The sequence below is a fragment of the Lissotriton vulgaris genome, chromosome 8, assembly GCF_964263255.1.
Source record: "Lissotriton vulgaris chromosome 8, aLisVul1.2, whole genome shotgun sequence".
Taxonomy (NCBI): domain Eukaryota; kingdom Metazoa; phylum Chordata; class Amphibia; order Caudata; family Salamandridae; genus Lissotriton; species Lissotriton vulgaris.
This window is the reverse complement of record NC_141696.1, coordinates 1,506,822,809-1,506,848,714: the sequence shown is the minus strand read 5'-3', so window position 1 is coordinate 1,506,848,714 and position 25,906 is coordinate 1,506,822,809. Positions and strand designations below refer to the sequence as shown.

General features: G+C 42.1%; 1 protein-coding gene across 3 annotated transcripts in view; it reads right to left on the bottom strand.

Moving 5' to 3' along the window:
* Positions 1–25,906, bottom strand: part of NDC80 (NDC80 kinetochore complex component) — a 288,742-nt gene that overhangs the window by 104,607 nt on the left and 158,229 nt on the right. For all 3 annotated transcript variants that reach the window (XM_086935612.1, XM_086935611.1, XM_086935613.1), the window contains exons 4-6: positions 25,093–25,216; positions 10,499–10,671; positions 1,178–1,280 (exon numbers count right to left, since the gene is read on the bottom strand). In XM_086935612.1, coding sequence (XP_086791738.1) covers positions 1,178–1,280; positions 10,499–10,671; positions 25,093–25,216 — 400 coding nt within the window. The remainder of the gene's footprint in view (positions 1–1,177; positions 1,281–10,498; positions 10,672–25,092; positions 25,217–25,906) is intronic.

Genomic DNA, 25,906 nt, shown 5'->3' with positions numbered 1-25,906 from the left:
GTTTGCGTCTATCTGCATGATAACCGGCAATGCCGATCGACGCGAACATGCCGTTTTAAAGTATATTTTCCAGGACTGCATAGATAATAGGCCCCCTGATGGGACAGTGGTGACTGGGACCTGCCCATATTTCCAATACACAATTTGTGATGCTTGATACCTTGCTGCTCCTGGGCGCTAGATTACGAGAATACACACTACCACTGTGGCCAGACTTGCCCCTGAGGTCTCCCCTCTCACCATACATTCCTCTTACAATCACCAACTAGCTGGATATTTAAGAGCCCTGACCAAGTTCCCTCTGGAAAAATTGAGAACGTGGTTTCAAGCAGGCAGGCCCCAGGACTTAAAACCCTGTCAGTAAAGTTGATTGTGCAAGCTAGTCAGTAACAAAGGGGGAAACTTCCGTAAGCCCAGGCTTGACAGAAGCTCTATAACTGCCATATTGAGCAGGCATTGCCAGAGATTAAAGTCCGCTTGATAAGCATATTTATGCTATTGAATAACCAGGATCCTCTATCTCCTGTACTATTCATAAAGATATTTTGTTGTCCAGCAGCTCAATATGTAACTCATTAGAATAGCTTAAAGGAAGATGCGTGCTGAGTAGACCTGGTTACTTTCTATTGATGCGTTAATGGCAATGCCTAGGGCTCCACTCAGGTGGCAATATTCAGACTTCGGAGACATCATTTGGCTGGCTGCTGGAAACAGTTTGCATTAATGAACATGTCAGATACTTGGCTGTGTGCCAGTTTTTAAGATTGACTGAATAAAAGAAGTAATTTTGGAACTGATCTTTGCTTGCTTGATTGACTTCACAGCGAGTGCACCTCCCATCTTTCTCGAAAACTGTGGAGACAGATTCCCTTAATTCAAGTATAAATTCCCAGAATAATAGGCTCTTTTAGCATCCACAAATTAATATACTAGGACCTCTGGCACAGCTGGTCCATTGGGACCATACAGTTCATGAAATGTGATTTTCTTTAAGGGCACTCCAAGGTGCAGCTGGATAGGTTAGAAATGTAAATTTATGCTTCTTTCACTAGGACAATGTGATTGTATGGAATTATAATATGGTTATAAGGTGTAATACTTACACATTGGCACATCTTGAGATGTGATTTTTGCAAATGCATCCATGTATGCCACCATACAAACAACAAATTAGTACCTTGACACATTCCGTTAACCAGACCAGAGCTGCTACAATTTGGGGCCAAGTGTGTGGTGCTCCTACAGTGTACATGGAGCTTTTCGACAGTGGGAAAGGATACCTGAAAAAGAAAAAGGGACATAGCTGGACCATTCAAAAAAAACATTTCTAGTCATACGTTTATCAAATTGAGGGTTTCTAATGCATGCACTGTGAACCCCTACAGTTGGGTCTTGTCATGATGTTTTCTGGCCTTCTGGGTACATAATTCAGAGAGGAGATGGCTTTTATAAATACTATGTTTTGAGGAGGGGTTCTGGGAAAGCCTTCAGAAGTTAAGTACAGCAAAGAAGAGACTATATTAGCTTTTGCTTGTGCTGTTAATAATGTAGAGGAGCTGCTTTACATGGAAAGGCACCTGCTTCAGAGATGTGAGATTCTTTAGAGGGCTCTGGACCTCAGAGCAAGTGCTTCTGATGAAGGACTGGGATATAACCTGTATTGTTCGGTGGTCTCAAGCTAGCAGGCCCCAGGACTTAAAACCCTGTAAGTAAAATTGATTGTGCAAGCTAATCAGTAACAAAGGGGGAACTTCCGTAAACCCAGGTTGGACAGAAGGTCTATAACTGCCATATTGAGCAGGCATTGCAGAGATTAAAGTCCGCTTGATAAGCATATTTTTGCTATTGAATAACCAGCATCTTCTATCTCCTGTACTATTCATAAAGATATTGCATTGTCCTGCAGCACAATATGTAACTCATTAGAATAGCTTATAGGAAGATGCGTGCTGAGTAGACCTGGTTACTTTCTATTGATGCGTTAATGGCAATGCCTAGGGCTCCACTCAGGTGGCAATATTCAGACTTCGGAGACATCTTTTGACTAGCTGCTGGAAACAGTTTGCATTAATGAACAAGTCAGGTACTTCTAGTATTAGCAAATTTGAAATTCACTAGTAAGATTGTGTAATGTGATTTCAGCTTGCTGCTTGTTGGACTAGGAGTTCTGTGCAGGCACTGAACTGGCAGATAGCGGAGGTGGTGTTAAACAGGTGCTTTGTTTCAAGGGCTGTAGAAAGTCTGTGCTAGAGCACTGTGGTGAGACTAACAGTGTGGTCTGTAGCCTTGATAAAGAACTGATGTTCAAGCCGTGCTATAAACCATGTGCCTTGCTTTGCTATTTGCTTTTTTCTATGTTTATCAATTCAATTCAATTTCAATCTTTATTTCGGCATGAATGCCATAAAAGAACAATTGTATACATACAGTAAAACATGTTTATAAAAAACAAATTAGTACATAAATTCATTTTTTTTAAAACAATCGCATATATTAAAAAAGCGAGGAACATGAGATCATTCATTAAAAGACTATTCATTCTTATTGGAGACAGTTATAGACAACAGGAGTGGGATTTCGTCAATTATCCCCCTATTATATGATTGGACCGCAATTTTAACACATCTACTTAATTACAATCCTTAGCCAAGTTTTCTTCTTTGGAAAAAGATACAATACAAGAATCTGCTTACACTAAATACAATAGGTTGGCTTGTGTTGGTCGAGAGAATTCTCAAAGCCTGAGAACAGGATCTTACACCTAATGCTATACATATTGGTTTGATCCATCTTTTCCTGGCCTGAGCATATACTGGGCAGAAAAAGAGGATGTGTAACTCCTTTTCTTTTTGGTTACTTCCACACATGGGACAAGGTTCATCTTCCACATGGTTTGAAATATTTGCACCGCCAGTCCAGCGAGCCAATGTGGAGCCTGTTTGGAGATTGCCATATCTAAATTTCAGAAATAGAGTCTTTGCTAAAGGTGGTTCTATTTCGTCCAAAAAGGTCTCAAAGGTTGGTTCATCTTTGAAGGTAAGGAACCTGGTTACTATTGTCCCACTGGATGAAGCACTTTTGATCATGTCAGTAATATAAGACCAAAAGGCCTTTTTTACCATAGTTTTTGAATTAGCTGGTAATAGATCGGGGTTTTCCCAATAGTGTGTCAGACCTAGATTGGTAAGCCAGAATTTAACATGTTTGAACCAAGATATTACTTTGAAGCTATCAAGCTCCATAATTTCTATAAGCCCGTCTCTATAATCTTGCAGCTCAGGTACCTGCCATAGCCTAACCCGTAGCAATAGAGGGCGTAAAATGATATGATGGTCCGTTCTACGAAAATTTAAATCCAATTGGAGGGGCACCAGAGGAGTACTTCTGGGGACTCTGACCAGACTTCTCAAGAAGTTATTATCTAAGACACTAAAAGTGTCTTTCAACCCAGGGCCCCAGATTTCTGAGCCGTATAGCACTGCAGGTTGAACCTTAAATTTAAAAAGTTCAACTGCAGGAGATACGGCCTTGCTGATGCTCTGACCTTGCTCCCTGAGAATTGGTTTTGTATTCTGACTAAAGGTCATCTTGCTTTTTTCCAGTTGGGCTTTCCATGTAAAATTGGAATCCAGTGTCACCCCTAAGTATGCAAAATAGGGAACCGATTCCAATTTTAATCCGTTTAGAGTTAAGCAGCCTTTATCGGATTTGGTTGGATTTAGGGCCATACACTTTGTCTTTTTCCCATTTATCTCCAATCCTTTCTTATTACAATAATCATTAAAAGAATTTAAGAGAGCTTGGAGACCTTTTTTTGTCTGGGAGATCAAAATGGTGTCGTCCGCGAATAATAGGGAAGTAACTTTTTCCCCGTTTAGCTTGGGAGAATCGTTTTTGCATCCCTCTAGATGTAAAGGAATGTCATTCACAAAGAGTGAAAAAAGTGTAGGGGCCAGTACGCACCCCTGGCGCACACCACGCTCAATAGGAATTTTGGGGGTTAGTTCTCCTTTTGGGCCCCATCTAACTCTCGCGAAGTTGCCTCTGTAGAGCTCTTTTATTTGCACTATCAAGGTGGGTGGCATCCCTGCTAAACTCCGTGCTTCCCACAATAGATTGCGTGGGACTAGATCGAATGCTGCCCTTAAGTCAACGAACGCAACATATAGTTGGCCCTTTTTAATCTTAATATATTTCCAGTAGAGGCAGCAAAAACTGAAAATTTGGTCAATTGTACTAACTTTGGGTCTAAATCCTGCTTGATATCTAGTCAAAATTGCCTTTTCATCCAGCCAATCGTTAACACGAAATAGGATATGTCGCGCATAGATTATTTGAAGTATATCCATTAAGCTTATTGGCCGGTAATTAGAGGGGTCCATCCTGTCTCCTTTTTTAAAAATTAAAACAATTTCAGCCCCCTTCCAACTCTCTGGGAAGTCTAGATTTCGGGATAGCTCATTACACAAGTAATTAATGTAAGGAGCCCATATTTTTAATTCGCGTTTATACAGGTCTCCCGGAATCTTGTCTAACCCAGGGGCTTTACCAGATTTAATTTGGGTTATTGCCAATTCTGTCTCTCCTAAAGTAAAGTCCAAATTGTCTGTTGGAGGAGCATAATTTGGGATAACCGTGTCTGTGGAGGATTCCTCATATTCCTTATAGAGGCTAGTGAAGTGGTTTACCCAGGTCTGTTCGTCCAAGTAGACGTCCTTGACCACTCTCCCTTGGTGGTTCCCATTCGCTATTAACCTCCAAAAGGCTACATTATCACGTGTTTTTGCTGCGTGCAGCAACTCCGCCCATTTCTCTTCCTCCCAAGCTAATTTAGATGCCTTTTGGACCAATTTATAATTGTTCCTAGCTAACTTAATATCCGAGAGTGCCTTAAGTTTAACCGCAGCTAAAAGTGCCCTCTTGGACTCCCTACAGGCTTTGTTGTACCAGGGTTTGCTGTGAGACAAATTATGTGTCTTCTGCTGCACTTTCCTTGGCATCTTAGTTACTAGCAACTTTAAAGCATCAAAAAAATGTTGGTGTATCATCTTAAAGTGGCTATTGTTTCCCTCCTTTGAGGTGTCATTTAAATATGGGCCAAAGGTACATGCAAAAAGTGTGTATATTTCTGCGACAATTTCACCATTATCCAGTATAAGTGGCCATTTAAGAGAACGTCTATTGTTACTAATATGGATCTCATTGTGGTCACCATTAGTTACTTCTTTGGTCGTGAAGGAAGCTATATCTCCAAATAGGGAGGCCTCGATTTTAAGTTCTAGAGGGAAGTGATCACTTTCTAATCTTTCTATTACCTCCATGTCAAGGAGATATTCCCATGACGACACTGAGGCAATAATAAAATCTATGTTACTTTTGTAGTACCGTGTAGTTTTGGGGAATGGAGATTGCCTTTTCCCGGATCGCTCCTTAACAACTTCAAACATCTCACTTGAAACTCTTGTGTTAGACTTTCTACCCTTATTCGATGTTGACCTGCCTTTAAACAGAGCTTGGCTTCTTAAGCGCTTTAGTGAAATTAATAGTTTACATCATATCCAAACTAGGGATATTGAATTAGTCTCCCTGTTTGGTGAAGCCAATGTAACAAGTATAAGGGTGAAATTTTACTCTCCTATTATTGTAAATCTGATACTTCAGCAAGCTGAAAACTTCCAACGAATAGGCATTGATATACTCCCGATCTTTAACCCTGGAAATAAAATCTTGGAGTTTGGGGAGGTACCAAGAAGGGAGGGACACAATGGGGTAGCCTCCCCTCTTAGGGACCTAAAGATTTGGGTAGCTAAGGGAAAACGCTTGGTCTCACAAGTGAAGCCTCTTCCGCTGACTCGAAACTCCTCACTGGTAGAGGACAATAACCAGTGGAACTGGCTGCAAAGTGCCTTATCTACTAAATCTAAAGATGATCCAAGATTGTTTCAGCACCTTTAACACCCCACTAAATATTATCTCCTGGAATACCGCAGGGATTCACAGTAGCCCTGAGAAGTTTGAGTTGCTTGTTTCTCTAGGAGCAAATGTGATTTGCCTGCAGGAAACGTGGTGTATTGATATGCTGAAGGTTTCTAAGGATTACTATGTTCTGGAAGTTCCCGCCGTTCCCTCTAAGAAAGGCCATGCCAGGGGCGGGATTGCTTGCCTATTATCTAATAAATTACAGTGGAAATTTAGTCATTACATGGATCCTAGTAAATTGTTCCATGCTATAACTATTGACAATTTGTTTAATAATGGGATAAAATCCCCTGTGGTAATTTTGAATGTTTATATTCCTCCGGAAGAGTGTTTTAATGTGCTTTTAAAGCAGGTATTCCGTTATATTGATTTAATTAAAAATGTCCCATCCCCTCCGTACATTCTGTTGGTAGGAGACCTGAATTGTAAAATATCTAATTTTAGCCTGAATCTATTTAGGAATAAACCTAAAGAAGAGGCATATTTTGTTCCGCAGGCACTCTTCCCTGATAAATTAGTGACAAATAAAAGAGGGAAGATCCTACTAAATGAATTAGAGGCCGTCGATGGACTGATATTAAATGGGAGATTTCCGTCTGATGTGCCTGCTAAATTTACTCACAAGTCTCCGTTTGGGACCTCTATATTGGATTATGTTATCTCTGACTACGGTTTGTCCCCCCTTGTGCAGGATATTAAGATAATATTTACCCCGTTGAGCGACCATAGTATATTGCTTGTTACTCTTTCTTTAAAGCCTTTGATAATGGCACCTTGGTCTTTTAAGGGTAGTGACGTCGCTTTCCATGCCTCCTCGGGGAGGTGCTATTGGAATCCCAATGCCATTAATGGGGTACAGGACTTCCTAGACGAGACCCTATTAGTTTTAAATAAGTGGCATGGGAACGAAATAGCATATTTTGAAGAATTTGTTCGTAACATCACTTCTTATGCCAAAAAAACTTTTCGACCAAGAAATAGGGTAGCGGTCCCGAGTATACTGCATAGCCTGAATAAGGAAATAAACAAACTGGTTCGCAAACAATATCTTGATAGGGTTATGGATTGTGGTAAAGAAATATCAAGGTTAAAAAGAAAGAGAAGCAGAGTCCAATTAAAATTAAAAAAAAGAAAGGGAGGATAATGGATTAATTTGAGGGAATCGGTGGTCCATGGCAGGATTAGAGATTTTTGGACAATAATTGGTAAAGGGTGTGGGTCTAGACTTGGCCCCTCGCCTATCCCTATAGCGGAAGAGGATTGGATATCTTATATTCGGGAACTCTATGCTGGGAATGGGTTTTCAAGTAACAATATTAACACCAGTGGTCATTTAGGCAAAGATAATGTCATTAGTGCCTCTCCCGTGGGGCTTACTAACTACCCCGTTGAGAAGGAAATTGAGATGGCGATAAGAAACATGCGGGTCTCCGAGGCAATGGGGCCCGATGAGCTCCCCATGACGGTCCTTAAATCTGATCCTGTAAGGTGGAGTAAAATCCTGTTTCCCCTGTTTAAAGCATGTTTTACGACGAAAATGGTCCCTGATTCATGGAGGGGTAGTATCCTGGTCCCTATTTTTAAGAAGGGAGTTAGGGACAGCCCCAGTAACTATCGGCTGATTGCTCTCCTCGACTCCATCGGAAAAGTGTTTGCGAAATGTTTACTAAAAGCCCTCTCCGATTGGGTCGAGGAGAATAATATTCTGCCGCCAGAACAGACTGGCTTTCGTAGGGACCACGGTACGTTAGACAACCTTACCGCCCTGCATGTGGTTACGGATAAGTACGTTCAGGTGAGAGGTGGGGTGGTGTATGCAGCCTTTATCGATTTCTCCACAGCGTTCGATAAAGTGGACCGTGGAACGCTGTGGAGAAAATTGGCAGCGCTTGGTCTGCCATCCTACCTATTGGAGCTGGTGCGGGCTCTACATACAGAGACCTGGTGCAGGGTGTTGATGGGAGGCGAAAGGGGTCTTTCTGATATAATTCCATCTCTGAATGGCCTTAAGCAAGGTTGCTTGTTGGCCCCCCTTTTGTTTTCTCTGTACACGGTGGACCTACCCGCAGCCCTTTCTTCCAGTGTGGGCATTGCCCCGGTGCTCGGGGGGGCCCCTATATCTTGCCTGATGTACGCCGATGATGTTCTCATTTTAGATTTATCCCCCAAAGGACTTGCAAATCGGCTCAATGCGCTTCATATGTTTGCTGTGGCGCATCAGATGAAGATCAACATCACTAAAAGCAAAGTTATGTGTATAGCTGGTAAGAAGAGGTGCCGCTCCGTTGATTTTGGTTGGTTTATAGGGGGCCAAAAACTTGAGGTGGTAAAGTCCTACACTTTTTTGGGGAAAATTATTATGGCTAATTTGAGCGAGAAACTCCACATAGAACATTGTACACGCAAAGCTATTGCCCATGGCAAAGGTTTAAACTCTCTTTACCATGCAACGGGAAAACTGCACTTTCCGATTTTATTGGAAGTGTATAGATCAAAAATCCCCGCAACAATATTGTATGGTATTGGACTTATTGATATGAAAAAGTGGGACTTTTGCCATAAGATAGAGGGTAAACTTCTAAGATCTCTCTCCTCCCTAAACAACGCGTGCCCCTTAGCTGCCTGCAGGCTGGATTTCGGCCTCAGGAGTAGCTGGGTACAGGGACTATCTGCCCTTGTTAGATGGGTGGCCTGCCTTGCAAGAGCTAAGGTAGGGACAATGAGAGCTATCCTCAAAAGTGAACTACTGGGTAATTTCAATGAGTTTTCTCAACTTGTGCGTAATTTTCGAAAAGCTGTAAGCCTCCTCAAATTAGATGAAACTGCTTTGTTTTTGTATTCTTCTTTACAGTTAAAATTTGCTTTAAAAGCAGCTTCATGGGACTTGTGTTTCCAGACGGATAAAAAAGTAATTTGTGGTAAAAGAAAGGTAGAACATCTCCTTGATTCCTATCTGTGGAAACTCCCTCAGCCCTATGTAAGATGGAACCTACCACATGGTATCCGTAGATTTTGGTTTCTTTTACGTTATGATTTATTACCGTTAAACCGACTGTTATCCAAATGGAATGGCTCCTCTCCTCTGTGTAATTTTTGTAAAGTAAATATCCAGGATTGTATGCATGTGCTGCTGATCTGCCCGGCGCTTCGTAAATTACGTTGTAGATGGATAAAAGTAATCTGTTTGAATCTTGGCATTGTCACTTTGAACGATTTCCTGCTTGCACTTTATTCCCCTCCCAATGAAATGTTCTGTTTTCATATTTTTAACTTTTTTAAAGGGTTTTTAGCTATTTAATAATATGTCTATGGAGATGTACCTTGACTGTCCGACTTGTGTAGCTTTTTGATTCATATGTCAGCTTCGTATTTACCTTTGGATATTTTTGCTCCTCTCTTTGAGCAATGTAATGGTCGCGCTGTAACTGTTGTGTGTTATATTTTGTATATTTTATGTGGCCCTCTTTGAGAGCCAAAATCATAATAAAATTAAAAAAAAATATGTTACTTTTGTAATTCCCCCTAAGGAAGGTAGGCTTCTTCAAGCTATCCGACGATAGCCGTCCATTGCAGGCCCTAAAGCAGTGTTCTGCACATAGTTTCGTCATTTGGAGGGCCAGGGACGAACATTTAACTGGTTTGGTATTATCTAAAGCAGGGATCCTATTTGCCTCATCTTCTTCTAGGAAGATGTCGCTGAGTCCCATGATCGGCTCAAAATTACAGTTAAAGTCACCTGCCATGATAACAAAGTTCTCCCTCTATGTTTATCATCCTAGATGTGGGAACAGTCAATTATTGGCATGGGCAGTAATAAGCTTTATCCAGTTACTTTTAAGTAACGAGAAGTGCCCTAGAGGTTTAGGTGCTGGCTGTGAAGCAAAGAGACCAGAGTGCTAACCCTAGGCCTCCCTTTAAATAAATCGTACAATTATGGAAGACTCACTAGCTTTCTGTGCCCCATACTCAACAGCAAACAATCGGAGAGCACGTAAAACAATCAACTGTAATTTTATGTGCCATATGAACAAAATATATGCTACTATTAGGAGCAGACTAATAGTTAGGGCTCAGTCCATAAGCCTGGAGCATTTGAATAATTAATATAATTAATCTTGATGAAGCAAAAGTAATATAAAGCAAATTCTCCAAGTCACATTTCTGACACTACTAAGCTTCCATTTATTACAATGATTGCATGTCAGTGAAATCTGACACGAAAAACAAAATTATGCAATGAGGTTAAAAGAAATGGGATTTTATAAAAGTGGCAAATGCAAGAGTTCCAATTTGCACCTCCTGTTATTGCTAAACTAGCAGTCCGCTAGCAGTGGGCAGGTGATTTTTTGGCTCCTTTTCACAGTGTTCTTGATAACAAATTGTCCCAAATGTAATACATAAATAAATAACAATCTTGAATGTCTACAATGCTAGAGAAGCCTAAATTGATAGATAGGAAAAGGCCAAACATTGCTACACTTAACAGACCAAAGAATAGAACTGTGACCATATTAAATACCCAAGATCTTTAAATATCCGCGGAATCTCTTCTTCAAACTTGGCGAGAGGTGCCTCGTATCCTGGAGAAAGGCAGTTATAGATGAACGAAAAGATCTTTACAAAGTCCTTCGAAGAAGGTGCCTGGAGGGACTTCACAGATATGTTTTGGGAGTAGCCATTTTCTACAAGAAACTGAAGACATTAAGCAAGTTACTTTGGTGTAGCTGGCCTGCATACATACACACCCTTGGCAGGTGAAAAAAGGTAATACAAATGACACATTACAAGCTTCACTTACTTCTATCAGCCACAACTGGTTGGGGGAGGTAAGGGAGAGGGGGATAAAAACTCACGCAGCAACTATAATCCTGGTTACGGTGAAGTCACAAGCGAACCCAAAATTAACCTTTGCTCAACCCACAGGTAGCTTGGCACCGAGCAGTGAGGCTTAACCCAGAGGCACTGTGTTAAGTACTTGTGCAATGCTCCAAACAGTAATAACATGAAAATACAACCGAAGAAAACACACACCACATTAGAACAATAGAGTGAATTTTTATAAAAAATTAAACCTACAATGACAAAAATACAATCAGTAGAACTGGAGATAATAGCACCAAAAAGCACAATGCTGCAACTGTGGTTATCTGGTAGTGCTATACAGGGACAAAGTCATAAGTTCAGGCTGACTACAAGGACCCAATTAGGCCCGATGAACAAAAGTACCTTAAATCCTGGTTGTGTAAAGTTGCATGTTTCTGTGTCAAGGATTTCTCACACAGCCAAGGCGATGTGAGGTCCGGCCGGAGATGTGATGCAAAGCGTCAGTTCTGTGGAGCTGCAAGACGGTGATGCAACGTCCTGGGTCATTGTTAAAGAGGCTGTCGACAAGGGGGGGTTGCGATGCGAAGTCCTTTGTTGAGGATGCGTCGCGCGCCGGCTGGTTCCAAAGAATCTGCTTGGCTTGCACTGTGTTGTCACTGGGGATGCCGGCGTCGCAGGGCCTGTGTCTGAGGTTCAGTGTGCAGCGGCATGTCAGATGAGACTGCAACTGCGATGCAGAGTCCTTGGAACTGGAAAGTCCACGCAGCAGAGGTGATGCTTCAGTTCTGCTCAGGGTTGAGCTGCGCAGCAGAGGAGATGCGTTGGTTCTCCTGGGTACACACATGGGGTGGCAGAGAACCATCTGACCCACTTCCAAGGGTCCAAGACTCGGGTGGCAGAAGCTGGCAGAGTAAGACTCACAGTTGGAGAGTCCAGCTGTAAGAGACTAGCCCTTAGAGTCACTCTGGTGATCCTGGGTACAGGTTCATTCCTTCTCACCCAGGCAAGAGGGCAGCAGATCAGGAGAGTGGCAGTACTTTCAGCAGCACAGCAGGCCTTCTTCCTGGCACAGTTTTCCACAGGTCCCGAAGGGTACTGAAGAGTTGCTGTTTGAGGTCCAATATTTATACCTGGCGCCTTCTTTAAAATGAGAGAAGCTCCTACAGGATTCTTTAGAACTGCTCAGTTTCCTGGCTCCAGACGAACTACAGGGGTTATGCATTCCTTTGTGTGAAGGCAAAAACACAGCCTATTCTGGTATCAGCTCCCTGCTCCCCCATCCTGCCAGTGACTGCCCATCCAGGCACAACTAAACTCTCCATTGTGTGTGGCTGCTTGGGAGGAACACACAAAGATTGACTGTCAACTACACTTAGTCATGTGACCCAAGGACACGCTGGAGGCTCTAAATGGGTACTGAAGGACATGCCAACTTTCTAAAAGTGCTATTTTCCAAATTGAAATCCAACTTTACCATAAAAGAGGATTTTTCTTTACAATTCCAAAGACACCAAATATGAACTGTGTACCTTTTCCCTTAAAGCCATCCTTTTTAAATGTAATAAGGTAACCCAAAAGTTATCCTATCAGAGAGGCAGGCCTTGCAGTAGTGAAAAATGAATGTAAGAGTTTTTCACTGCCAGGACACGTAAAACTCAAAAAGTACATGTCCTACTTTATAAAATGTACTGGACTGCCCTCTGGGCTGTTGAGGGCCTACCCTAGGTGTAACTTATATGTATTATAAAGGAAGTTTTGCGTCGGACAAAAGGTTTATATGGTTAGGTCGAAAGGGCAGTCTAAAACTGCACACGCAGACTGCAAAGTTTGAGACATGGTTGGAGGGCTACATAAGTGGTGGCACAATAAGAGCTGCAAGCCCACTAGTAGCATTTAATTTACAGACCCTGGATACATGTAGTACTACTTTACTAGGTACTTACAGGTAAAAAGATGTGCTAATTGGGTGCAAGTCTATTCTACCACATTTAAAGGAGACAGCAAAAGCATTTTAGGACTGATTAGCAGCGGTTAAACTGGGTTAAAGTGCAGAGTCCTGAAAGCCAACAAAAATGGGGTCATAAAACAGAAGGATGAAGGTAAAAGGCTTGGGGATAACCCTGCATAAAGGTCCAAGTCCAACAGGCATCTAGACGTTTGCAAGGTAGGATTTCCCTTTAGGAGTCTACGCAAGCCTTATACAATAATGCCGTTTTCACTACACTGACAAACTGTCGACCATTGCAGTTTGTGGAATCACCTTGCTTGGCATGTGCACATTCATATACCAAGTTTCAGAAAGATGGATCCTTTGACATTATTTCATAAATGTCCTAACTCTGTCATTTAGCCTCAAGGAAGCCCAACACCTAGAGAAGTCCTGATCATAAAGTAGCCTACATAAATGTTTTTACTTTCTAAAGTCTACGTCACTCGCCATTAATATCTACCATTTAAACAGGTGGAAAGCCATTTTGTATGTATGGGGAGTTCATAGGAAATGTAAATGGGACCAGAAGCCAACTAGCATCTTGGACAAAGGAGTGCACAAAGTTATTGGCATACAAACATTTTAAAACATATCAACAATAAAGTTTGTTTGCATTGATCACTTTGCTTTTATTGCAATCATCCTTGATCCAAAAACAAGGTAATGCTTCACAATAATTCTCAAGGTGTATTGACACTATACATATATCAACTTCAAATTTTGTACAAGCAATCCCTAAATGTACTTGTAAATATGATTTTTATATTTTTGTACAGATGTGCCCCTGATGAAGGACACTGGTCCTGAAATGCATTGGGACGATGTTAATCAAGTTGTATGACACGGATAATTGAATTGCTTGTACAAAATTCGAAGTTGATATATGTATAGTGTCAATACACCTTGAGAATTATTGTGAAGAATTACCTTGTTTTTTAATCAAGGATAATTGCATTAAAAGTGATAAATGCAAACAAACTTTATTGTTGATATGTTTTAAAATGTTTGTATACCAAGAACGTTGGGCACACCTTTGTCCAAGAAGCAAGTTGGCTTCTGGCCCCATTTACATAACTCACTGTGGAAGGTAAACACAAAGAAAGGTGTAGCACACGGATCATAAAAACTTGATTACATTCTAGATTAAGTCATCTTTTACAAGGAGTGCACAATCTACATATAGTTTTGAGTTCATAGGAAAATCCCATTTTGTTTTGTTTTTAACTTTGTCAGTGTTTGGGAAATGTGCTCAAAACTTTCTCAAAGAAAATTGTAATTTACTTTTTTTTTGGTCTTGTTCATTTTGTACAGAGTGGTTACTGCGGAGCAAATTGATACAGGTGTGGGTGCCGCATGATTTCCTGTGGTTACCTACTAAAACGAAATCCATCCTAAATACTGCTGAATGGATCAACACCAAACAGAGCCTGGAGTGTGCTTTTCAAAATTTGGTGTGAGTGTTCAATATGTTTGAAGGGGTTTATTGTATATGCATCGAACAGTAAAAACTACAGTATCTGGATCGTGAATTGCAAAATCATACCTTAAAGGTACGATCATTTGGGTAGGAAGGTAATATGGAGTGGTGACTGGGTGCACACCTCAAATACCAGATATCCACTTGTATTCAAAATCGCAAATTAATTGATAATAGGTACAACCTACTTAATAGTGATATAACAAATGTATAGAACAATTTTCACGTGAATAAGAAAAAAATGTATTAGACTTGTAAATTCATACAGGGTAATGCCAATTATATTAATATGGTAAGAATAAATCCAATTGATTGTCATTCTTATAATGTCCCAGATCACAATTTTACAGTTCTTTATCCAATGGCCAAAAGTGGTCATATAATGTTTGCGTTCAGACCGGACAAACGATCTTGCAACTTTTAAAATCGGAATTCCTGAAATGATCTTAACAAATCTTCAATGCTGACAACATATAAAGTCATAGGCAAACCTTAAAGTTAACACTTTCCCCCCAGACATTTTGGGATTCACTAACCTCTCAGGCTGGCAAACACAATAAAAGAGATGGTTTGTCGCCATGTGCAATTGTTTTTCCACTGCTATAAAATGTAGGCTTCGAAATCCTTGTATCGGAAAAAAAGAAAATCTCAGGGTAGCATTTGGGGGTGTGAATACACACCACTACCTCTGTGATGACCAAGGGAAAAACAAGAGGATTGAGAAATACCCTACATAAAGAATAAAATTGCAATGTGGGTCTAAGGAGGATGTGTAAATGGTATAAGGTTGACAGAGCAATGGAGACGCTAAGCACATAGACAATGATCATAGTCATGATTAGTTTGTGAATCCAGCTACATAAAAACAGGGAATGTTTGCAATCAGTGGTGGTTTGTGAACCATGCTATGCACATAACAAAAATCTATACTCATTGTGTGCAGCGGAAGTCGAAGAATATTTCACGAACTAAATATAATTTAAATTAATTTTTACGTAAATAAAACAAAATCAGTATCCAAATCATGAGCAAGGAGGTCAGGAAGAAGGGTCTTAGACTAGAGTGCTGTCAGAGCTCCCAGCCCACTGTCTACGGTTGGGTGCAGCAAGCTCTGCGAGTAGAACTGGGTAATGAGCAGCCCCACTTACTTGCCTCTATGGGCTCAGAGGGTATAGTGTGTTACCAACCGTCACATCCTGCAACCAAAGCCTGCTAGGCATAACCAAAAAGGACAATAAGTGCATAGACTGTACTCGGGGCACTCATGCTGAGAACAAAGCCAGGGCACTGAGGGTGTTTGCACCCACTGCATTTTAGAAAAGGTTGAGGTTCATGCCTAACAACCTCCGAGATGCAATGTCTGGCCAAGACCAGGCCCTGTGCGCAGATCTTATGTCCGACTGGATGCTGTATCCCGCACGCTCTGAGGGAAGTGGTGTTCACCACAAGACATGGCTACATTTCAGGCTTGATTATCAAGCACAGCAAAACATGTTTCATTTAAGACATAGATGCCAACGGTGATATGGTATGAAGTCACAAGTGATTTCAGTGCCCTCTGCCATAGTGGGATCATGAAAAGTGTGTAAAGCAGGAGAAGGGCGTATAAGGTAACATCGCTCATCATAACGGTAGAATGTTAGTGGTTGTTTTTGATTATAACCAGAACTTTGCTTTAAATTGAAGATTTTAAGGGAGATTTGCATTTTTTTGTACTGAACACTACTTTTTAATGTAAGAATAGATCCTTAATATCCATTTACCAAAGTTTTAATTAAAATAATTGCCTTTCATGACAATTTAAGAAGGGAATATCTCTGCACTCCTTCCTCCACAACCAATTTTCAAAACTGTTATGGGGTTAGAATGTTCTCTTTAAAAATTATATAATGGCTGTTATTAATTCAATCACAGCCCACTTTATGTGCGTTCTCTATGACCACTAGGCCTAGCTTGCTCCTGTGCATCCACCAGCCCTTAAGCTCCACTAGTTTTTACACTAGGTTTGCTATGGGAGCCCAGCATATACTTCTGGACGGTAGCCAGACAGGACTGGAGAAGGGGTGAGGTGAAGCACTCCAGCACTTGAATGAGGATAGGGAGACTTTCTTCACTGTTGTCCTGGTTTTCACTGTTGATATTATCTACTGATTGTGCCAATGTGCTACATGCTTTGTGAGCTGGAAGTAATTCAACCAGATAAAATTGAGGACAATCTTTTTAAACTCATTTACAAGTAATCATTATTACTTTTAGTATTGAGGAGCTGAGCTTGCGTATGTGTCACCTCATCCATATTTAGTGGATGTCACTCTCTTTTTCACTTGTATTCAAGCAACTAAGAAACAAATAGCCTCCTGGATCATATTCCAAGTTAAACATACACCCGACACCCTCAGGGGACCTGTGCCCAAACTTGTGGGAGAACTGCACCCAACCCCATGTGGGCGGCCAAATAGCCCCAAAAAGCAGAACTGCAGCGGTGGACTGGCAGCCGGGCATGGCGCTCAACCCCCTACAAGCAGCCAACGCCCTCTGTGCACATCCTACAATCTGCACGCTGGAGGTTGGCTTCAAGGCATGGTCCACGACAAGACCCTTCTGTGATGACAAACAAAAGGCAAATGGAGAAACAGAGACAGATGCAGCCAAAAGATGTGCTGACCCAACATGAAGACGCAATCCCAAGAACCACCTCCACCATTCTCATGTGGCTTCAAACCCTCTTTTGGACCCAAACATGGAGACAGCTGCACTCCATACCCACACTGCTAGGTCTCCATTCTGCTTTTGTGGCCTTACTCTGGCATCTTCCTTTGTGTTCGGATATGGCGCTGGAGGTAATGCTTACTCCTTAGTATTGTCCAAGAATATGGAGACCGTACTTCAAATTTGCTTGTGCTGGCTGCCTTTTTAGGAAGGAAAGGTTGCTGGTCATCACAGAGGACTGGTGCAGCCTAAACTGACGCTGTATGCCAAGGACACACTGCGTGGCACAGGGCTAATAATGAACTACGGCTCCACCCGGCCATGAACGCCTGCATGTTCCAGAGAGATGGCAGTCATCTTGGATTATTGATTTCAACTCTGCTTGTGGTAGGTGTTAGAACCGGCTGTCTCTAGTTGGCAGAGGTATGCACTTCTGACAAATAGGGACACACCTTTTCTATTCAGGGCAAGGGGATCACACCCTTTGATAACCCCCGCTCACCCCCTTCGTAGCTTGGCAGAGCAGACAGGCTTATCTCAGAGGCTATGTGTTAAGCATTTATGACCACATACAGTAATACAGTGAATACACCACAAATGGACACGACACAGTAGTATTATCAAAATAAGGATTTTTATATAAGGCTTAGCACGAGACCAAATAACAACAAAAATATACCACAATCTTAATAAATACTCTTGGAAGGAAAAATAATAGTTCAAGTGTAGTGTCTTCTTAGCACAAAGTCTTTAGTATCCAAAGCAACTCTTCTTCTTTAAAACACAGTTCTTGGCAACAATGTAACCCACACGGGAGTCACTCGACGTCGAGGCAAAGTTAATCCAAAGGGTTCGGCGTCGACCGCGAGGAGCGCTACGTCGAGCCCGGAGTCACACAGACCCCTAACACAGTACCTTAGGAAAATGAAGCACATGATGATCAGCGGCGTCGAGCAATCCGCCGTCGCGCCTTCGGTGTCGATCAGGCCTCAGTAGTCGTCGATGTCGATGATGCTGTTGCAAGAGTGAGCAGCGCTCACAGCGTCGAGAGGGCATGAAGTCGAGGCGATCAGCAGCGGTGCAGACACGAGGTCCCTTGGAGCTGGAGCCGAACTCACTACTCACTGGCGTTGCTGCTGGCGTCGATCAGGCCCGGCGGCCGGCGTCGAGGAAGCGGGACACTGGAGCCGTTACTCACGATGTCGAGCTACATTCGACGACGTCCGTCGGCGTCGAGATTGCTGGTTTCTTTCAGAGGTGCTGGATTCTCAAGTTCCAGCAACAAGCACTTTTAGCAGATGAAGTCCTTTAGCCCTGTGACTTCAACAGGAGGCTGGCACTCTTCCAGCCCTTGGAGATTTTCTTTAGCACAGCTTGAGAGTACACACTCAGTTCCTCTCTCCTGGTTCCTTGGCAAAATAAAGAAGCACTGCAGGATTCCCCCAACAAACAGCACACTGGCGGAAGGGGTAGGCAAGTCCTTGGATCAGCAGGCTTCTTGTCCTTGGTTCAGGTTTCCTTGTCAGAAGTGATCTAAATTCTTGGTTCCGGGGTCCTTCTCTTATACCCCTTTTTGGCTTTGATCCCTTTGTCCATGCAGGGGAATTTCCCAACATCCTGGGTCTGTTGTGGGTGTAGCCAGGCAGAGGCACCTGGCCTATTCACTGAGCAGGGCTGGGTCCTCAGACGCCCAGCAGGAGGTGGAGCCAGCATTGTCACTGGCAGGAGCAGAGCTATCGGCCTCCTGGTAGGAGGTGGGGCCAGGATCGTCCATGGCAGGCACAGAGCCATCAGTCGCCTGGCAGGAGGTGGAGCCAGCATTGTATCAGGCAGGGCAGGCTATCAGCAACTACTCTCCCCCTACTCTCAACGCAAATGTCCCACTCATCCCACACTGACTCATTCAGACCTCTGGAGCCACCCAGCTCCTGTCACACACACACCAAACCAGCAGAAACCAGAAATAGTTAGACAAGAAAATAGCCACTTTCTAAAAGTGCTATTTTCAAACCCAGAGTCCAAAAACCATCCACACCAATGGATGCGTGATTAAACCCCGAGTTCAGGGATACCAAACTCGACATTGCACCATGCTCCCTGGGCCAGCTAGGATTATAGCATTAATAATCCTGGCAGCCCATTCTAACTAATGGAGAGCAGGTTACCTTACAATAGTGAAAAACGAATATGGCTGTAATTCACTATTAGGACATGCCAACTTGGTCAGGCTTGTCCTACCTTATACTTACAATGCACCCTGCCCGTGGGCCTACCATAGGGGTGACTAACATGAAGTTAAGGGAAGGTTTAGGGACTGGCAAGTAGGTGTACTTGCGCAGTCAGCGTGACAGTACCAGACTGCACGTAGGTCTAGCAATGGCAGACCTTCAGACACACTTTTACTAGGCCGCTCTTGTGGGTGGCACAACACGTGCTGCAAGCCCACGAGCAGCATTTGTATTTACAAGCCCTGGCACTCCTGGTGCACTAGACTAGGGACTGATAGTAAACCAAATAAGCCAAACATGGAATTCAATCAATACAGTAATTTTACATAGGGAGCACTAGCACTGTGGCACTGATTAGCAGTGGCACAGTGCCCAAAGCAATATACCAGCAAAAACATCGTAAAACAGTGGAGGCAAACAGAAACAAGCATTGGAAATGCAATAGGTCTCGCATTAGGAAAGTTTGAGCTATTGATATTGTAAATGACACTTTTTTATTTATGTGTTGGTTTTGAAAGTAGCAAAATTAATAGCTTTGTCAGTTACAATGTCAATAGTTTTAACTTTTGCAAATGTGACACCTATAGCATTTGTAATGCAATGTGTGTTGTATTTACGTGACTTAGATGTATTGATATTACAAATAAGAATGGCTTTAATTTTGTAAATAATTAATACTTAAATAAAAGTTATTGTAATTTATAATGGCAATAGCTTAAACGTTTGTAAATAACTTTTGTGAAGATTATGTTCAGTGTATTTTATTGTGACGAAAATCCAAGAACATTGCATTTGCACCTAAACACACACAGAGCCACACACATATAGATGTGGTGGTGGTGGATCTGGGGGATATGGTGGTGGTGGATGTGGTGGTGGATGTGGGGGTGGTGGTGATGGTAGATGTGGGGGTGGATGTGGTGGTGGTGGAGGTGGTGGATGTGGTGGTGATGTGGTGGATGTGGTGGTGGTGGATGTGGTGATGTGGATGTGGTGAAAGTGGTGGTGGATGTGGTGGTGGTGGTTGTGGATGTGGTGAAAGCGGGATACATGATCATACATGAGCTGTCGGTACGCGAGGCCTTACGCGAGGCCTAAAAATGAACGTATGTAGAACTTGGGGAAGAGGTGATATGACTTTGTGCATAATACAGATGATAGCAGAAGAAAGGTAAATGTAATCTAAGTGGATTCCGAGGTGGCAAATTGGTGCTCTTTTAATCATGGATAATGGATGAAATATTTTTTGAAAATGTTCAAGAAAGATGTATTCAGATTTTTTTGAATTATAGAAATGAAGGTGCAAGCATTATGTGTAGAAGGGTGTTGCTCCATTTTCAAGGCGTAATACAGGTTTGCTTCCTTGATATTTTATTTTTCTCACTCCACCTATAAGTTAGTGATCTGTTAGCTCATTGTATTGGTTTAGATCAAGGGAGGTGTTTGGATGAAAAGCTTTTGATCTAGAGCATGGCTGTTGTATTGAATGACATGGATGTTACACACTCAACGACATGCTTTAGTTTCTGGAACAATTGAGCATTTCAATTTCAATGACAGCTCAGAAACTGGCTTTAGACTTGATAGCAGTAGTCATGCATTGAATAAGGGATGTGCCAAACCAAAATGTGTCTCTAGTAAACTTTTCGTAATACTTGCGAATGCATAATTGCTACCTGGAGTTAGCAGAGTTTTTTACATTTGTGTTTTCAAATTAAAATCAGGACTTTTGCTTCCCTTTTAAAATGTCGTGAGAAAATAAAGATCTCCAACATCCATCAAATTCGCGAGGCAAGTGGTGTTGAAATAAAATTGCGAGAAAGTGCCAACTTGCACTGAGAAATAATAATGTCATTTTGCAGGGAAAACTGCGAACTGACAAACATGAGGAAATGAAGAAAAAAAGTCGGGGAACATATGAAGGGCAATAATCGGGCAGTTGTTTAGGACTATGCGAAGAAGCTATAACAATCGTGGTTGCATATACACAGCCATCGAAGTCGACATTATGAGAGCAACACGTTCCATTTATCCACATCGTGCTTATTGTTGTGAGGTTGATGGGTCTCTGAAGAGACTTTCATTTAGACTTTTCGATCCTAATGTGCTCAGTTATTACTAATTAAAGTAAACGTCGATACATCATTATGGCTAATACAATCAATGGACAGTACTCGCTATTGTGTCGTGTTACTGAAAAACAAACTTAATCTGTAGACCAGCCTTAATGTGGAGAGCTAATTTCTCTCTATCTCTCAGTTAACCCCACAGCCCAGGAGGAACTGCTGAAAGTTGAGTCACATTGAGAGAAATAGCACTGTCTTCAAGGACAGTATAAACTACCCCAGCTTCAAAACGCTCGTCCAATTTCCAATACCCATGCGAAACAAAATATCCGCTCTGAGTCTCGGAGTACACCATTAGCTTACCATAAGGTTCCGCAACATCTTGGCTCACGCTTAAGTAGACTTCAATGATGGAAAACCTACTGCCACAGTCCTCCTAGCAAGGGCACCTACAGAAGGGAAGCGGAAGTAGACAAGTTACTAAATCCGCTCCTGCGCAACTACAGCAGTCACGCACTGCACTATTTACTGGATTCGGGACTCGCGTCCCGAAAAGCAGCCTTCTTAAGGTCAGGCAACTTTGTATTTGTTTCGATTGCTATACTGGACGTCATCCGATGGGTAAATTACGTACTTTATGCCTGACTACAAAATAAATGCCGAGCAGGTTAAACGTATCCTCTGTCTACTTGTGTGTCGCATTCGACGTCATAATATAGACGAAATGGCTTTAGCAGTGAAGAGGCGTTGTCATTAATGCGGAAACAATCGTCAGGGAATCCGTGTTCGGCGTCCGCTGCAACGCTAACCGCGGCACAAAAGTGAATAATTTACGTTTTCATAATTTTGTGCCCGTTTGCGCATAGAGATTGTCTGAATCGTATTCCAACACACGGTTAAAACCCATGTTTAAAATTACCCCCGGTGCGACACGGCAGGCAGCGGAGGAGAGTAGGAGGAGGAGGGGGGAGGAGAGTAGGGGAGGCACGGCCTAGCGGCCGTGCAACCAAGAAGTGAGGGGGCGGAGCTGGGGGAGGTGAATAATTTACGTTTTCATAATTTTGTGCCCGTTTGCGCATAGAGATTGTCTGAATCGTATTCCAACACACGGTTAAAACCCATGTTTAAAATTACCCCCGGTGCGACACGGCAGGCAGGGGAGGAGAGTAGGAGGAGGAGGGGGGAGGAGAGTAGGAGGAGGAGGGGGGAGGAGAGTAGGGGAGGCACGGCCTAGCGGCCGTGCAACCAAGAAGTGAGGGGGCGGAGCTGGGGGAGGCTGTGAGATGTGCACGCTCTTTTAAGCTCAATGCCCATGCGCATTGAGCTTAAATTTCACGGGCACTGCAAGGAATCGCCACGATTCCTTGCAAGTTGGTTAAAGAGTGTTTAAGCCCCCATAGTCTCGCAAGCTCGATGCGCATGCGCATCGACAGGCGAGACCTAAAAAATGGAGGAGAGACTCAAGCCAATGATGCTAGGCCTAACAGTAGGCGATCGTGCTTCAATATTGCTGAAGCCAGGACATTGCTACATGTATTCCTTAGTTTCTCACATAGACCAAGGCTTCCTAAAGTATTGTTTTGAGTGGGCAATTGAATTACTGAAAACAATCCTGAAATCGTATAGCTGATGACAATGAACTCTGAACTGCTCTCTAGGACATTTATTTAAACTGACTGGGATTTTAGTATAAACAGGTTACTGTGCAAAGAAACAAAAAAGGACTCTTGAAAGTGGATTTTTGCACCTGAATTTAGAAATGTCATCTATGAGGTATTAGAGTTTAAGCCAGCATTTACAATTGTTACAATTAGTGAACAACAGGATATTAACAGTATTATTTGGGAGTTCTACTGATGTCACGTAGAAACTATAGTTCATCTTCCACCAGAGACAGTGTGGCAACAAACCTTGATGAAGATATTCAAAGCATAGGGAGAAATATTAGCACACATACATATTTGACATACTTATTTTTTGTATGCTCGAGTTTTCAGTAATTATTAGTCTCATAATGAAGTACAGAGTTGGTTACACGGCTGTATACAGATTAACAATTGGAGTTACATATAGGTAATTAAATGACAAGTCACTTAAGATATCTCTTTATCTTGTAGGGATTAGCTACATTCGTCAGACCTCATCTATCAGCCAAAAACAGAAGTGGTAGAGTTCTGCATCTCTGTGTTCTTTCTTATGCCATTCTACTCGCCGCAATTCCACCACTGGGTCTTATTCTTGCATATGTAGTCACTGATGGGGGTTGTCAAAGACAGAAAACAGGATTGCTCCAGGTGTACTTTGAGCACAAAGTGCAATTTGACACTTCATCCAGATGACCAACTGTAACCGAACAGTAGGCAGGTCATCCAACACCAACTGCGGGATGTTGAGAAGCAGACATCCCACATTCTGCAGGTGCAATTAAATGTAAGCCCTTTCCTCCCCCACTGAAGAGACTTCGCTTCTGCTGCTTCTAGTTCAAAACAAGGTACAAGTGGGCAGGTTTCTTTCTCTGTTGTCTTAAAAACAGTATCTGCTGCTCTGGGGATGGAGGGTTATTACATTACATCTTGAGCTGCGGAGCTGTGAAGGCCCAAGTCAGGTTTTGAAAGATCACTTCTCTCCATTTCTTGTCTGCCTTTTCTTGGACAAAAGGTAGTAAAGTAACCACTCTATCAATTTATTTTTATGCAGCACTTTAAAACCATACTACTGCAGTGTCTAAGCACAAACTTTATCGTCCACAAAAGGATGCAGAGCCGAGCAGGTCCTGCTGGGATTCAAACGTGTAACCTAAAGATCAGAACAGGCTTCAGAGGCAAGAGTTTACTACACCAAGCCATTTTATCAGCTACCTGGAATCAGAAATCTGTTAATCTTTTCAGGTATTTAGGAAGGCCCTTGGAACTCAGACTTTGGGGTGCTAGATGGGAATTCGATAACAAAGATTTTCTTAGTGCTTTCAGGGAATCAGGAGGTACACAGGAACAAGAATGATGGCAAGTAATATCCAGGAACTTTGTGCCGTGTTCTCCACCATGGTAACAGATTGTAAAGGCCGGGTTTACTGGATCCCTGCATTCAGACCTCCGCAGTACAATATGGAACAGGAGTTGCACATGCTGCGGAGTGCCCCAAGAGGTCTTGGCAACAAAACTAGCTCACAAACCACATTATAGCATACACTTTGAACCATAAAAATTGCATGTCCAATAAATACAAATGAAAAGTGTTTTATGCCTAGTTAGCAAAAGGAAAAAACCTTAGCATAAGCAAACATACAATAAATGTGTTCACTGTCAAAGTAGGGCCTAAAGTGCTCTGCTCAACAGAGAAAAGAGCAGAGTTGGAGCACCCGGTGATTGAGTCAGTTCCTAGAGCTCTGGCAAGCTGTAAGGTCAGAAATTCCTGCAAAGGCAATAACTTTGCAGTGGTTTCATATGGTGGCAAGGACTGTGGTGCTGGCCAGTGAGAAATGGCAGCAGCATGACTGAGTAACCAAACATGAAGAAATGGGAAGCTTACAACTTATTAAGGAGTGAAGATCAACAAGACGTAGTGGAGGACATGCTGCATCACTATATGTTGTATAACTATACATTGCTTGTACTCCTATTTGGGTGGTGTGCAAAAGATAGCTCTTTTCACACACAATTTAAGCAGGAGAAAATTTGAGCAATACCAATTTAAGCAGTAAAATGTGCATTTCAACAACAAACTTATAAAAAAGCACCACAAGCTTGTTGAGACTGTAAAAACCAACCTCAACGCACGGGTCTACTTTTTGTGAGGTGGAGGCGAAGAAAAGGACAGTACCTCACAGAGCTGTCGAATGCATTGTTGAATGTAGGATTTGTCATGAAGTGGTCTTGGCTCCTTGATTTTCTCAGCGCCTCCGTAAGGACCATACTGACTAGTTCGGACAGTGCCAGTACTTGATCTGAATTAGATTTTCAGCAAAAAAAAAGAAACATTGCCATAATAATTTTGCAAAAATACGGTCATCGCATGCACTTCCAAATTGCTTTACACTTAAAACCATGTTATGCAATTTAAGTCTACGGTGGGGCGATGAAATGCAGACGTCAAAGACTGATAGAGGCATATACATGACATTTCCAAAAACAATTGAGTGAAGAAAAGATTACTATTTAAATGTCTCACTGTTGCAACCTCTTTGGAGTTAGTGGGAAAGTTTTTGCCCATTTCAATAGAAAATGTGTTGTTTGGAAAAAGAAAAAAAAAGTGCACTACCACCTTGTGCTTAAGTAATATATTTATTAAAAGTGAGCATTTAAAGATGAACTGAGAAACATTCTGCCCTAATGGCAATGCTACTAATGAATTAGGAGGCAAGTCATGGCTCATGTGTACCTTATATGTGGGCTAGATTCATATTATGCATGGAACAAACATTTAGTCTATGAAATCAAACCGAAGAGGCTTTTTATCTCTACAGCAGGAATGCTGAACTCACATAGGAAGGTGATCTTATACGTGATAATGAAGAAAAAGGTGGCTCTGAAAAATAAAATATTTGCCTAGGATGACATAATGAGATTACCTTATGGGTCAAGTACATTACAGTTAGGTCGATTAGTCAAGTTACTAGACCTGGAGGTCTAGTAAA